The 13,785-nt window shown below is 53.8% G+C and overlaps 1 protein-coding gene across 1 annotated transcript in view; it reads left to right on the forward strand.

The window, feature by feature from the left end:
- Positions 1–13,785, forward strand: part of MYO18B (myosin XVIIIB) — a 228,162-nt gene that overhangs the window by 15,142 nt on the left and 199,235 nt on the right. Inside the window, exons 7-11 of the mRNA XM_069557022.1 lie at positions 412–610; positions 2,602–2,744; positions 3,559–3,659; positions 4,637–4,700; positions 13,053–13,197. Coding sequence (XP_069413123.1) covers positions 412–610; positions 2,602–2,744; positions 3,559–3,659; positions 4,637–4,700; positions 13,053–13,197 — 652 coding nt within the window. The remainder of the gene's footprint in view (positions 1–411; positions 611–2,601; positions 2,745–3,558; positions 3,660–4,636; positions 4,701–13,052; positions 13,198–13,785) is intronic.

Below are 13,785 nucleotides of genomic sequence, written 5' to 3' on the forward strand. Positions count from 1 at the left end.
ACCACCATCTCCCCAGACCCCATTCTGTTTCCATGGCAGGCATCACTAATCAGTCAGGCCATTTATCCAGCTGCTTTGTTCAGGCAGGTACAATCCAGTGATTTGCACAGTAGCAAGTGAGATGAACCCCGCTAGCTAACGCAGCTCTAGTTCAGCTCTAGTTCAGGCCTCTCATTAGTTGAAGAGCAGGCCCAGGCTCAGTTCAGGGTCCGAGACTATGCATGGACTCACAGGGGACCAGTGGTGGGACTCGACCTTCACACTGGACTCTCCCCAGAAAAACGCACAGCTTCTCTGTTAAGTCTGGAGTGGGACGGGAGCAGGAACGCGGATCTGGGCTCAATGCTGGTCGTGGAGTGCTTCCTGGGCTCTGGCTTGGTGGAAAGGCTGATGCCTGTGATCTTCCCGCAGGTGCCCAGGAACCGCCGGGATGGCCTGCCTGCCCACATCAGCTCCCTGGCCCAGCGGGCGTACTGGGCTCTGCTGAGCCAGCGGAGAGACCAGAGCATCGTGACCCTGGGCCGGAGCGGTGCTGGCAAGACCACCTGCTGCGAGCAGGTCCTGGAGCACCTGGTGGGGATGGCGGGCAGCGTGGATGGCAGTGTCTCAGGTATAGTGGTCACCAGGTGACATGCAGCCAGGACATGGGGGGGGGGCGCGTAGGAAGAGGGAAGGGAGAGTTGGAGGAGGCGCTGGGTGGCCCTTTCTTACATCCAATCAGCCAGCCTTCGCTGGGTGCTGGCTTCCAGGCAGGGCCACCCCTGGTCTGCTAAGGTGCTTCTGTGTGAATTAGAAGCTAGACCTTCCTCCAGGTACCCACTGCCATCTGTAGCTCAGTCATCAACGCCCGGTCATTGTTGGAACCAAGCACTCGACGGCCGAGTCCTGGGCCAGCATCCTGATAACTGTGCAAGCCTATGAGTGTGTGATACAAATGCTGTACCCTCTGATGTGGGGTCCCCGTGCAGTACACAGCCTGCTGGACTCTGCAGAGGACCTGGCGAGTAAAGACGGGGCAGGGCCTGTGCGCAGGAGGAGCCGATGGCCAGAAGGGAGGCTCAGCGGCACGTCTGTGCCCGACTCCAGTGCCCTGTGCCACGAGGTGGTGGAGCAGCATCTGGGGGGAGAAGGAGGGGTCACGGCGGGGGGCGGGCGGCTGCCTTGAGGAAATGATGTGTGAGCTGGGCCTTACAGAGAGAGTGTCAGTTGATAATAATAATTCAGTATTGGTAGTGATCGTAGTGAGTACTTGCTGAGGACTCGTGAGCCAGACTCCATTCCAAACAGGTTAACTTATTCATTATTTAAAACAGCCCTGTAAAGAAGATATCATTATTATTTGAATTTTATAAAGGAGTCCAGTAAAATGCAGAGAGGTTAACCAGCTTACCTAGACCACGTGGCTCATACACCCTAGTGCCAGTATTCAAAGCCAGGCAGGCTGGCTCCAGAGCTGTTACCCCTGGGCCAGAGTTCTCAACCTACTATTGCCCCTTTGAGGGCTTTTTAGATGTTACTTCTGCTAATCACCTCCCACCATGAAAGTTTAATGCTGGAGGTTCACCATGTATCTGTTTATGCAGTTAGGGGTGGGTGGCTGGGTGTGTGTGTGTGTATATGTGTGTGTGTGTGTGTGTGTGTCTGTGTGTGTGTGTGTCTGTGTCTGTGTGTGTGTCTGTGTGTGTGTGTCTGTGTGTCTCTGTGTGTGTGTGTGTGTGTGTATTTATCTGTGCTCTATACATAAGAAAGGAAAACTTCCGCACCTTTCAAGAATCAGTTTCTGCCCACTTGAGGGCAGTATTCACCCTGCTGAGAATATATGGCCCAAGCAATACTGCTTTTCTTAGTGTAATAGCAAACATAATACTAACAGCACCCCCTTTGGAGCCTGTTCTAAGCACTTTATATTATTAAATCTTTTAGTCTTCATGACAACCACATGAGGAAGGGAGGCATTTACCCATCTTATAGATGGGGTGTCTGAGACACAGGAAGGTTAATTTGCTGCAAACCAGGGAGACCCCGTAGGCACACCTGCCTAACCGTGGTGTTATCCTGCTTCTCCCCGGGACTGTGCCAGGGCTTTATCGAGCACCTGCTCTGCATCTGGCGCAGGTCAGAAGCTGGGCATCCAGCCGGGAGAGGCACCAGTCTTGGCCCTTGCAGAATGCAGGTCTGCCGAAAGTGTGTGTGGGTTGGAGGGTGGGAGTCAGGCTAGGCTATATCCAGGTCCCTGGCACGGCACCTGGCACAGAGAGGAACCTAGGAAATAGCTGTGGGAAGACTGCAGGGCTTTTCAAACCTGCTGAGCGCCCTGGCCTCCTCCTAAACTCCACCAGGCCCAGGAGGCCCGGGACAGCCCTTGTCGCTCAGATGGCACCAGTCCGGGGTCTGTGCACCTCCCTGTCTTGACTCAGCCTCGCTCCCCTGCACTTCTGCTCCCAGCACAGGGCCAGCCCCGCAGTGAAATGGGCGTGGTTTAGGGCTGATCTGGGGAGGTGGCAGCGGTCCCACTGAGGCCTGAGGCCAGAATGGGGTCCTGTGAGAGGCAGGGGTGGCAGCGCCTGGACCATGGGTAATGCCCCACCCATGTCCCTGCAGTGGAGAAGATTCGAGCGGCCTTCACTGTCCTCCGGGCCTTCGGCTCCGTGTCCACCGGCCACAGCCGCAGTGCCACCCGGTTCGCCATGGTGATGTCACTGGACTTCAACGCCACAGGCCGAGTCACGGCTGCCCAGCTCCAGGTGAGGCCTCTGGGTGGGAGAGGGAGGGAGTCTCCAGAGCTGCAGGGTCCCCAGCCCCACTCAGCAGAGCCCATGCCTCCAGCTGGGATCCTGGAATGTGTCTAAATGGTCATCGCTCCCCAGGCCGTGGCCAGCTCCTCCCCACCTCGTTCAGTGCCCCCATATCCCATCCCGGAGCGAACTGGTCTGTCTGCATCTTGGAGTATCACGGGGATGAAATATTCATGAGTAAATACATAATTCAGCCACTCATTAGTTGGGTCTTAAAAGTGAAATTAAACAGACTCTCTCCAGCCTTCCGCAGCAGCTCGTGTGTGACGAGCACATGGCCTGTTTGTTCCCATCTCCAAAATCGCCTGCCCCCTCCCCTTCCTCCTGCAAACATTCTATTTGAACAGAAAATAGGATTAGGTTATTAGAAGGGTTGTTTGTATGTGGAACTGGGATAATATCCAGACTCGCTGGTGCCAAATAAATCCCCTTTCTGAACTGGCCCTGAAATTCTCGCATTCATCACCATTTTGGTCCAGTTATTACAGGCTTCCGTTACATAAGAGTATGTTGGAGGGTGGCTCTTATGTATGTTAATTGTGATTACCTGTGGATTCCTTAATCAGAATGAGTTCCTTAATCAAAGAGCATTTGTTAATTCGCTACGTGGAATCTGAATCAATAAGACCAAGGCCCAGATGTTCCGATTCGGAGGTGTCCAGTCAAGTTGGGGCCTGAAATGTTGCCTCAAACAGTTGAGTGGTTCTGGGTGGGGCAGCTTAGTGGCCCCGTGGTGACCAGGTGTCTGTCCTCTCCTTGGCAGACGATGCTTTTGGAGAAGAGCCGTGTGGCCCGGCAGCCGGAAGGGGAAGGCAATTTTGAGGTTTTCTCCCAGATGCTAGCTGGGTTGGACCTGGATCTCAGGTGAGCAACTGGGCTGGGTGGGGCCAGCCGAGGCCAGTGAGACAGAGGGTGTTGGCTCTCCTGGGGCCTGGCCCCAGCTCTGCCCAGAGCTGAGTGGAGCCCAGTGGTAAGGAACCTGGCATCTGATTCCAGCTGCCTGGGACTGCTCCTGGCCTGGGGAACCTGGCCAGGTGCCATCTGCTCTGAACCGTGGTTTCTTCCTCTGTAAAGTGGAAGCAGTACCTTGTAGGATTAAGTGAGATAATTCACGTGTGGCTCTTTATCCATGCTGGGGTGTGGAGGGTGTCTGCTCTGGCGCTGGTGTTTCGGTCCAGGCTCTGACAGAAGCATGGGAGGTGGGTGAGGAACAGCAGACCCCAAACCTTGCAGAGGTTCCTCAAGGCTGCACCCGAGGTATCTCAGGGCAAGGAGGCCCCAGGTGAGAAGCCAGGAGCCTCATCTTGGAGGGCCTCCTGAGGGAGGTGGCCCGGGGAGTCCTCTCTGCCCCTGCCTGACTCCTGGGCGTCCTTGGGCACGTGGCTCCCTGTCTCTGAGCCGCGGTCTCCTCACCTGTAGAGAGAAGGAGCAAAGCTCCCATGAGGCTTGAGGCGTTGCTTACCCCAGGCCAGGTTTGCCTCTGTGTCCCCATTATTTATCTCCTGCCTTCCTCCCTGATTTGAGGGAGCAGCTCCACCTGTCCTGAGCCTCCTGATAAGGCCAGAGGGACACTTGTACCCTTCAGAGAGATGAGAGAGGAAGCTCTCAGTTCTCAGAGCAGGGTAACTAAGGAGTAAGGAAGCTTCTGGAAGGCCTTTCCTTAGGAAGGGCCCAGTGAGGCCAGCAAGTGAGGAATATCTGGGCAGTGGGGCCCAGGTCCTAGGCCAGCTCTGGGGCCACCTGGGGCATTGTATGGAGCCCCACACCATGATGACTGCCTACTCTCCCAGACCATCAGTGTGGGCGGGTCCTTCCTCACTTCTGGTCCCTTCTGTTTCCAGGACAGACCTGTACCTGCACCAGATGGCAGACAGCAACTCCTTTGGCATGGGCCTATGGCCCAAGGTAAGGAGGAGGCCCCCCTGGGTGTGATGGGCCTGCGGCCCAAGGTAAGGCGGAGGCCCCGCTGGGTGTGAGTGCTCTTGTGTTCCCCTGAGCAAGGAGTTCCTCTGCCACTGGGGTGCAGAGTTGGCCAGGGCTGGTCACATGGGGGAGGCAGGACTGCCTTTGTGGGGTCTGGGCTTGTCGGGGAAATGAGTCTTGTACAAATAATGGGAACCAAGAGATGATCCGTGTAGAGCTAGGAGTGTTGGGCTCTGGGACAGGCTGTCTAGATTCAAACCCCAGCTGTGACACTTACTGGATATATGACCTCAGGCATGGTCCCTAGCCTCTCTGGATATCTGTCTCCTCTTTGGTAAATGATGATGGAAGTGGTATCTTCTCATGGACCTGTTGTGAGGATTAAAGGAAAGGATGTGCACAAAGTACCTAGCCCTGGGCTTGGGTTACATCAGTGAGAGGTGGTTCTCTTAGGAAATATTGTTAATACTGTTCAGTGTGGGAAGGGGCAATCAGAGATGGCTTCCTGGAAGATGGGGCCTATGACCAGGGCCTGGAGAGGTGGTATTCAGTTGTTTAAGAAAGAAGATTGTTCACTTGTCTTATTTACGTTTTTATATTTTAAAGTGAGTTTGAGCCACCTCCCACCCCCACACTTCTGCTGTCGCCCCCTGCGCCGTGCCTGTGCTAGATGCTTGGGTCATGGCCTCATCTGTGGGTTTCACTCGGTCAGGAGAGAGCAACCTGGGAATTAATGCAGTCACGGTCATGTGAGATAAGACTATTCCAGAGTCTGTACGAGATTCCCTGTAACGGAGGATAGTTGGAAGCTACTTGGCCTCAGTCAGGGAAGGCTTCTTGGCCAAGGGGACATCTGACCTGTGTTTTGAAGGATGAGTAGTTCACCAGGTGGAGGGGAGTGATCATTTCTATTCCAAAGCTTTTTTCCAAATATACATGTTGGGGAAACAAAGGGTGCTGGAATAATTGGGCATCCTCATGCAAAAAAATAGAATTGCAATCTACCATATAGAAAAATTAACCAAAGTGGATGCTGAGCCCAAGTGTAAAACTTAAAGCTGTAAAATTTAGAAAACAGGAGGAAAATTTCTGTAATTGCATTGAGTGGAGACTTCATAGGTATGACATTAAAAGTACAGCCCCCGAGAGAACAAGTCGATGAACTGCACTATGTTGAAATTAAGAACTTTTGCTCTTTGAGTGTCACTGTTAATACGAAAATACAAGCCACAGACTAGCAGGAAACACTTGCAGATCACATACATGATGAAGTCTCTGAATCCAGAACATATAAATGACTCTCAGAACTCATCAATAAAACAGCCTGACCAAAAAGATGGGCAGAAGACTTTCAACATAGTTTTACCAAAGAAGACTACGTAGATGGCAGATAAGCATGTACAATATACACTAGTCATTAAAGAAACTTAAAACCACGGTGAAATACCACTACATGATACACAGAGTGCCTGCACTTGAGAAGGTGGAGCGTAACGTGTGCTGGTGAGAATCTGGGGTGACTGCAGCTCTCCTGAGCTTGCAGGTGGGAGTGGAAGGTGGCCTCTTGCCATCTCGGCAGACCGTCTCCTACGAAGTTGAGCGTCCATCTCCCACATGGTGTGCCAGTCTACTCATGGGCGTTCGTGCAGGAGAGTGGACGTGCACACCCACTTTCTCACATGAGTGCATTAGCAGTTTTATTTGTGATAGCCAAAACCCAGAAACTATCCGAAATGTCTATTAACAGGTGAATGGGTGAATTCACTGTGGAATATCCATAAAGATAGTATGCGCCTCAATAATGAAGTACTGATCAAAATTAACTGCTGAGTGAAAAATCTCGGATGAAAGAGTACAGCTGTATGATCTCATTTATGTGAAACTCTGGGAAGTGCAGATGAACCTGCCGTGGCAGCAGGCAGGTCAGTGGTTGCCTGGGGATTGGGTGAGGGCAGGAGAGGGGAGAAAGGGTCATATGAAAGGGAACTTTTGGGGCTGAGGGGCGTGTCCACTTTCTTTAGCGCTGATGCTTTCGTTTGTGTGTGTGTCAAAGCTTATCACATTGTACTTAAAGATGAGCGGTTTGTTTTTGTCAGTCACACTTCTGTAAGGCACGCGCTCTCTCTATCCCTCTCTCTCTCTGCTGGGTTCTGTCTGCAGAGTTACTGACTAAGCAGGCCTGGTACTGTCTGCAGAGTTACTGACTAAGTAGGCCTGGTACTGTCTGCAGAGTTACTGACTAAGTAGGCCTGGTACTGTCTGCAGAGTTACTGACTAAGTAGGCCTGGTACTGTCTGCAGAGTTACTGACTAAGCAGGCCTGGGCTGGGACCTAAGAGTCTGTATTCCTCGCAAGTCCCCAGGTGACGCTGAAGCTGGGGGTCCAGGGACCCCACTTTGAGAACCACTGTCAGCAAGTCCGACAGTGGGTGGAGTGAGATGGAGTGGGGCGATGCGGCTCCCCCAGCCTCACCTTGCTGTCACCGCCCCTGCCTCAAGGGGACCTGCAGTATGTTCTTCATTCAGGCCCCTCTCCCCCTGGTTGGGGGGCGCAGGGAGCTCAGATCCTACCCTGGGTGGCAGAGGGCGCGTGGCTGCCCCAGTGCTGGGCTTCCTCTAATGAGTTTGGGCCAATCGCATGCGTTTGAACCAGCAAGAGCGTGGTGGTTTGTTTTCTTGGTTTTGAGGACGGAAAGGGCTCAAGCCAGGCCCCCGTGATCCTCCCGACCTGACCTGTTTGCTCACAGTGCGCACACAGGAATGGGCGCAGCGTGAGCCCATATCAAGGAGGCGTTTGAAGTGGTTTTCTTTTTTCTGTTTCTGGGGGTAGTTTTTTTAGACCAGTTGATCTGTGGGAACTTGTTGGGTAGTTCTTTGTTCTTGTCCTGCTACCTGGCAGGTACGGAGAGAGTGTTCTTTGTTCTCTAAGAGCAAAAATAGAATCTGGAAGCTCGTTGGTCTTTGATACAAGCCTGGGCTCATTTTCTGGGATCGGGCCATCCAGGTATCATCTCAGTAAAGGAATTTGGTGCTCAGGAAATGCCCCCAGAAGTGAGAGCTGCTACGTCACCCTGAAGCCCCTACAGTCACCAGAGTCAGCAAATAGAAATGCAGAATGCCTGCACGTATTCATCTTGTAACTGATGTGGGACGGCAGTGATTGTAGTTATTAGCGCTGTACTCACCGTACGCTGGAAATGTCCTGGGAGGGTAGATCTTCAGCGATCTCACCACACGCCAAGAAACAGTGACTGTGAGGTGGGGGCATGCGTTAACTTCACTGTGGCAACCGCTTCACAACCTGTACACGCATCACACCCTCATATTGCACACCTGGAAACAGACCGTGCTCATTTGTCAGTTATGACTCACAAAAGCTGGAAGCACTACAGGATGGCCAAGTAAATTAGAGTTTCAGAGAAACATTGATTTTTTTTTTTTTAATCTTGTGTCCTGAATGTTGCACGGGCAGTCCTGGAGGATTGAAGTCATATCAGAGAAGGCTGCCTGGAGGAGGTGAGCATGAGCTGATCTTGTACTGAGAGAGAGAAGTGAGTCGGGTGCAGGGAGGCCAGCCTTCCTGAGCCCCTGATGCAGAGGTGACGGTGGGCGAGAGGCAGGCAGGCAGTAGAGTGCAGGGTGAGCATGTGAGATGGGGGGCTGTCAGCTGGAGCAGGGCCCAGAGGGAGCGGCCCCCTGGGGCTGCTTCTGCTCACAGACTGCCAGCTTCCCCTCCCGGCCCCGTGCAGTGCCACCCACCCCACCCCGCCCCCACCACCGCCCACCACATCTCAGCTCTGAAATGGAACTTGTTTGAGATCTGCTGGGGCACCAGGACACATTTGAAATCACAAAGCTTTCATATTATTTTCTTCTTCTCTGTAATTTATTTTTCCACAACCTAGGCTGATTTTTAAAAAAATAAGCCCCGGCAGCAGCGGTCATCATCATCATAATAATAGTAATAATCCTGGCCTCCCAGCAGTTTGCTTCTGGCTGTCAGCAGCCAGGCTTCGGCCCACGGCACATTTATTTTTTATGACCCCGGCATCAACTGTGGAGGAATGTGCTTCAGACAGAAGGTTGGGGACTGTGGTGCTCCTGCCAGGGGCTCTGCCTGGAGCTTTCTCTTACTTAATCCTCGTAAGGCCCCTTTGACACAAGGGATTATGATCACATCTGTTTTTCAGGAGTAACCAGGCTCAGAGAGGTGAAGCTACTTGCTCAAGGGCACATAGCTTTTAAGTGGCAGAGGCAGGGCTGGAATCCAGGTCGCCATCGTTGTTGTTCAGTCACTGAGTCAGGTCTGACTGTGCAACCCTGCGGACTGCAATGGGCCAGGCTTCCCTGTCCTTCACTGTCTCCCGGAGTTTGCTCAAGTTCATGCCTGTTGAATCCAGGTTGGCCTGACTCCAAACTGGCACTCGTGTGTCCCGTGACATCGCCTCAGATCTGTTCCCTTGCTGAAGGCCGTGTGTGTTCTGGGATGTGACCTGCTGTGCACCCCTGAGCCACTTCTCCTCTGTCAGCTTCTGTTTCTCCCTTGTGGAGTGGGTAGGGCAGCACCCAGCTCCTGGGTCTGCTCCTAGGGTTGGGACTCAATAGAGAATCTACGGTGTGGTAACTCTGCCCGTCCCCACCATGAGGCCTTGGGCACGTGTCTCACCCTCTCTGAGCCTCAGTTTCCTCCTCTGACAGTTGGAGAGACTGAGGCTGCCTGGCAGGGTAAAAGCTCCTAGGGCAGCCCTTCTCTCCTCCCTCCTTACATGCGCTTTCGGCACCTGGAGAGGACGCAGACTCGGCAGTGTTGAGATACCAGGAGCCCCGGCTGGACGGACCCATCCTGCCCTCCCCGTGGTCTCCGTCAGGTTCACCCCCTGTTCAGGCACCAGTGTTTCTTTTGCAGATGAAGCGAGGCTGTGTTCAGTGTTTCCCTCCAGAGCCGCTCCGGATCCAGGGGTGGAGGGGTGGGGACCCTCCTGGGTTGGTGGGCTGTGGAGACACGGGGGAGCCCACCCTGGCCCTGGAGGAGGGCATGCGGTGTACACCCCCGTGAAGTGAGGGGGACCCAGGCTCCACCCGGTGCTTGTCCCCAGGGGACTGAGTTGCAGGCTCTCAGGGCCTCCCCCAGGGAGCAGCGCCCGGCTGCAGACCTCGGGTCCCCGCTGCCCCAGGCCCTGTGAGAGAGGCCTGCACGTCCATCTTCGGGGTACTCGGCGCCCAGCACGCCCTGTCCTCCACCGTGCCCTTCCGCTAGGACACCTTGCCTCCCCACCCAGCACCCACTTCTCCCAACTGATTCTGTTTGCTCTGTTCACCACTTCTTTCCAACGTCGGCTCTGCACCTCTCCCCAGGCCCAGCACCCACCCTGTGCCGTCGTCTGCATGTCTCTACTCCTTGGACCAGGAGCCCCCCAGGACAGGCCGCGGCGATCTGCCTGCTGGGGCTGCTGGACAGCAGTGGAGGAGGCGTCCCTGGAAGACTGGACAGCCTGGGCAAAGGCGTGGGCTTGAGCCTGGGATTTATGGAGCACCACTGTGTGCTGGGCACCATGCTGGTGCTTTACCAGGCCCTCGTTTAATCCTCACAGAGACCTAGGAGCAGGGTTGGCAGTTGTTTCCATCCACATGGTGGAAACTGAGCCTGCAATGCAAGGGCAAGAGGCTGTGCTGCCACGCTTCTGGAGCACAGAGCTGGGGGCGTGTGCCATTCTGTCCGCTCCCAGGTCCGGGTCTGGCCTTGGCATGGTCAGAGCCTCCCGGTGCTCTCAGCATAGCCTGGTTGAATGTGCAGAGAACATCTTGGCTTTTATTCTTCTAAGTGACACGCCATCTTGGGTTGACCTTGAGTCTGATTGCATCGGACAAACCCTGGGCATCTTCTGAGTTGGCTTTAATTTTTTTTACTGATTTTTCTCTCTCCATTTGAGCCATACGGTCAAGTGTACAAAAGCACTAATTTTCAGTGTACCACTCAGCTATGGTTATATCCTTACACACAGCTGCAACCCCACCCTGGATCACCATCTAAAACATTCCTCATTCCAGCAAAGGCTCCCTGGAGCCCCCACTGGGTCAGAACCGTCCTTCCCACCCACCTCACCCTCCTGACTTCTCTTCCCAGAGGGCTGTGCTGCCCGCTTTCGGCTTTCACGTGAACAGACTCACAGGTGGCGTGGCGTTTTGTATGTGGCTCCTGTGACTCATGTGGGGCTCACGCACGTGCTCGCGTGATCAGTGATGCGACCTTTCTCCTGGCTGTGCGGTGCTCCACCACTCCGCCCTGCCTGGACCACCTGCTCTGTATCCAGCCTCCTCTCGGTAGACTTTCTGGCTGTGAGTTGGTCTGTCACGCCGCCCTGCCTGATTTCCGCTTCCTTGATTTTGAGGAAAGACTGGCTCTTTGTCAGGGCATTGTGCAGAGGTGTCTGGCTCCCTGGAAGCTGAGGGAGCAGTCAGCCTCCTCCTGATCTAACTGTCTCAGATCAGAAGCACATACATTCAGCCCTCTGCCCCTGGGGGAGGCGGGGAGCAGAGGAGAAGATGCGTGCCAGCTGCAGTGGAAGTTTGCTAATTCTTCTGTTCGTGTGAGCTAAGTGGCAGATGATGGAGTCTGCCTCTAATTGAAAGTCAGACGCTCGTGGCTGACAGTGGGAGCTGTAATAAATGTGTTGCCACTGTCCTTTTGGTGTCCTTTCTCTGCTACTTTGAAATCTCATAAATAACCAAGAGCACGTTGGTAAGATGCCTTCCCTTCCTCCGATTGCTCCAGCGGAGCAGCTGTGGTTGCTAGGTTGAGTTCCTGGTTGCTAGGGATTTTGTGGTCCTGTGGTGGCCCAGAAATATGATGGATCAGTGGAACATGCTTTTGCTGTTAATTGAAACATTCCTATAGCACATCCCTCAATGTCATTGTGTGCTTTGACGTCGTCCCAATTGGTCGATGATCCTTGCGGGTTTCTTTCCCAGTTAGAAGAAGTGGCTTGAGTGGAGGGGACAAGTGGCCTGGGCGGGGAGTCAGCAAAACCCGATTCTTACCCTGAATCTGGTACTAATTTGCTGTGAGACTTGGGGCAAGCGTTGTCCCCTCCCTGAATCCCTAAGATCCAAGGACTTGCCAGCTTTGACAGCTTACGGTTCATCACCCAAGCTCTGTGAGCAGGCCAGGTGCACGTTAGTTCCTCGTTATCTGCTGGAAGATGATCTACAAAAGAATTCGTCAGCTCACTTCCTTTCCACCCAGCAGGCTTCAGGGGTTGAGTCTCCTTGGCCAAATGCTGTGTGTGTGTGCAGGAGTTTCAGACTGATTTTAATATTCAATCAGACATAATTGGGACCGTAAATCTGGGAAAGAAAAAGCGATACTCTGCAACCCATAAGCATCTGATCATACCATTTTCTCTTCTCTCCTGCTGAAAAATCTCTGGTGGTTGCCTGCCACTTGCCCTGGGGATGGCAGACAGGATCTGTCTCAGTTGCTGAGGCAGGTCAGTTAGTGGGGGCCGCAAGAGGGAGTGTCCTGAAGAGAGTCTGGACCCCTGTGGGATCTTCATTGATTGATGATGTCTGCTTCGGGTCCGGGAATGGAAACATGGGTGTATTTTTGTCTGTCGTGGCTGGAGTTTTAAGCCTGTGCCCTTTAACAAGGGGTTTGAGGCCTTCTCTGTCGGCACCGGCCAGCTTCTCATGCGTGTCTCTACCCCTCCTCTGTCTGCCCCACTCCAGAAATCCCTGCTTCCCTGGCCGTGTTCAGGTGACTGCCTGTTCTCTCCAGAGTCCTCCTTTGTTCTCCTTGTCCCCCCGCCAACCAGGCCTCTGTTCTGTCAAACTGGTCAGCTCTGCCTATTTGCCATTCAGATTTCATTCACAATTTTGTCTCATCTTCTGTGACAGTCTCTTTGACTCTCTTGGGCAGGATTAATCAGCCTGGCCCTCCTCTGAGATCCCATAGTCTCCCGCATAGCCTGTCTCACAGTTAGTTGTTTTTACATCTCTTTCCACTCCTACCTTGAAAGGTCCTCAGAGTCAAGTTCTGGATTTCGCTCATCTCTGCCTCCCCAGAGTCCAGCACAGTGCAGAGCCTCAATAAATCTTATTGAATGAGCACATGAACGAATGAAAATCACACGCTATCTGAAGTCAGAGAAATGATTTTTATAACTTTCCCAGCAGTCTGAGTTCCGTGTGTCGATACTCCCCAGCTAATCGTGGGTAATTTACTGTGGTCGTAAAATGTCCACACATTCCCCTGAGATCGAGCCCCGCTTCCCGCTGTGAGCTTGCGTTTCCTCCACCGTGACGGTCTGTTTATCTCCCTCTCTCCCCTTGTTCTCAGCCTGAAGACAAGCAGAGGGCAGCGGCCGCCTTTGCTCAGCTCCAGGGCGCCATGGAGACGCTGGGCATTTCAGACGGAGAGCAGAGGGCCATTTGGCGGGTGCTGGCAGCCATCTACCACCTGGGCGCAGCGGGGGCCTGCAAAGGTAGGTGCTTCCCAGCCGAGCTCACCTGGACTGCCAGCTGTCTCCACTGACGGGTGCTTGACAAGGCCCTTCTGTCTGTGAGGTGGGGCGGTGTCAGTGTGTCGTCTTCTGTGTCTCTGGGGCTGCTCTCTGCTCGGCTACAGAAGCAGGCATGCTGGGAAGGAAGCAGAGCTGATTTCCAAGCAAGCCTCGTAGCCCAGCACTGTCCCCTGGGACTTCTGCGATGCCTGGGAGCTCCTCTTCCAGTAGGGTGCCCGCTCGCTGCTTGTGGCCATCGAGCATTTGACCGGTAGCTGGTGCAACTGAGGAATGTTTTCATTGTATTAAATTCTCATTAACATACATTTACATAGCCGCATGTAGCTAGTAGCCATTGTGCCGCAAAGAGACGCCCTGGAACAGGCGAGAGAAGGCTGGGTCCATGCACTGAGGGTGACGTGTTTCTGTCTAGACGTCTTGGAGAGGCTCCCGCTGTGTATGCTGAGCCGACCCAGCTGTCCTCCTCCGCCCAGACTTGCTTCCGTCCGGAGCTGTCTGTGTGCTGACTGTCCTCCTTCACGCTGGTCTCCTCAAGGGGTTCTGACTGCC

Source organism: Ovis canadensis, chromosome 17 (assembly GCF_042477335.2).
Source record: "Ovis canadensis isolate MfBH-ARS-UI-01 breed Bighorn chromosome 17, ARS-UI_OviCan_v2, whole genome shotgun sequence".
Taxonomy (NCBI): Eukaryota; Metazoa; Chordata; class Mammalia; order Artiodactyla; family Bovidae; genus Ovis; species Ovis canadensis.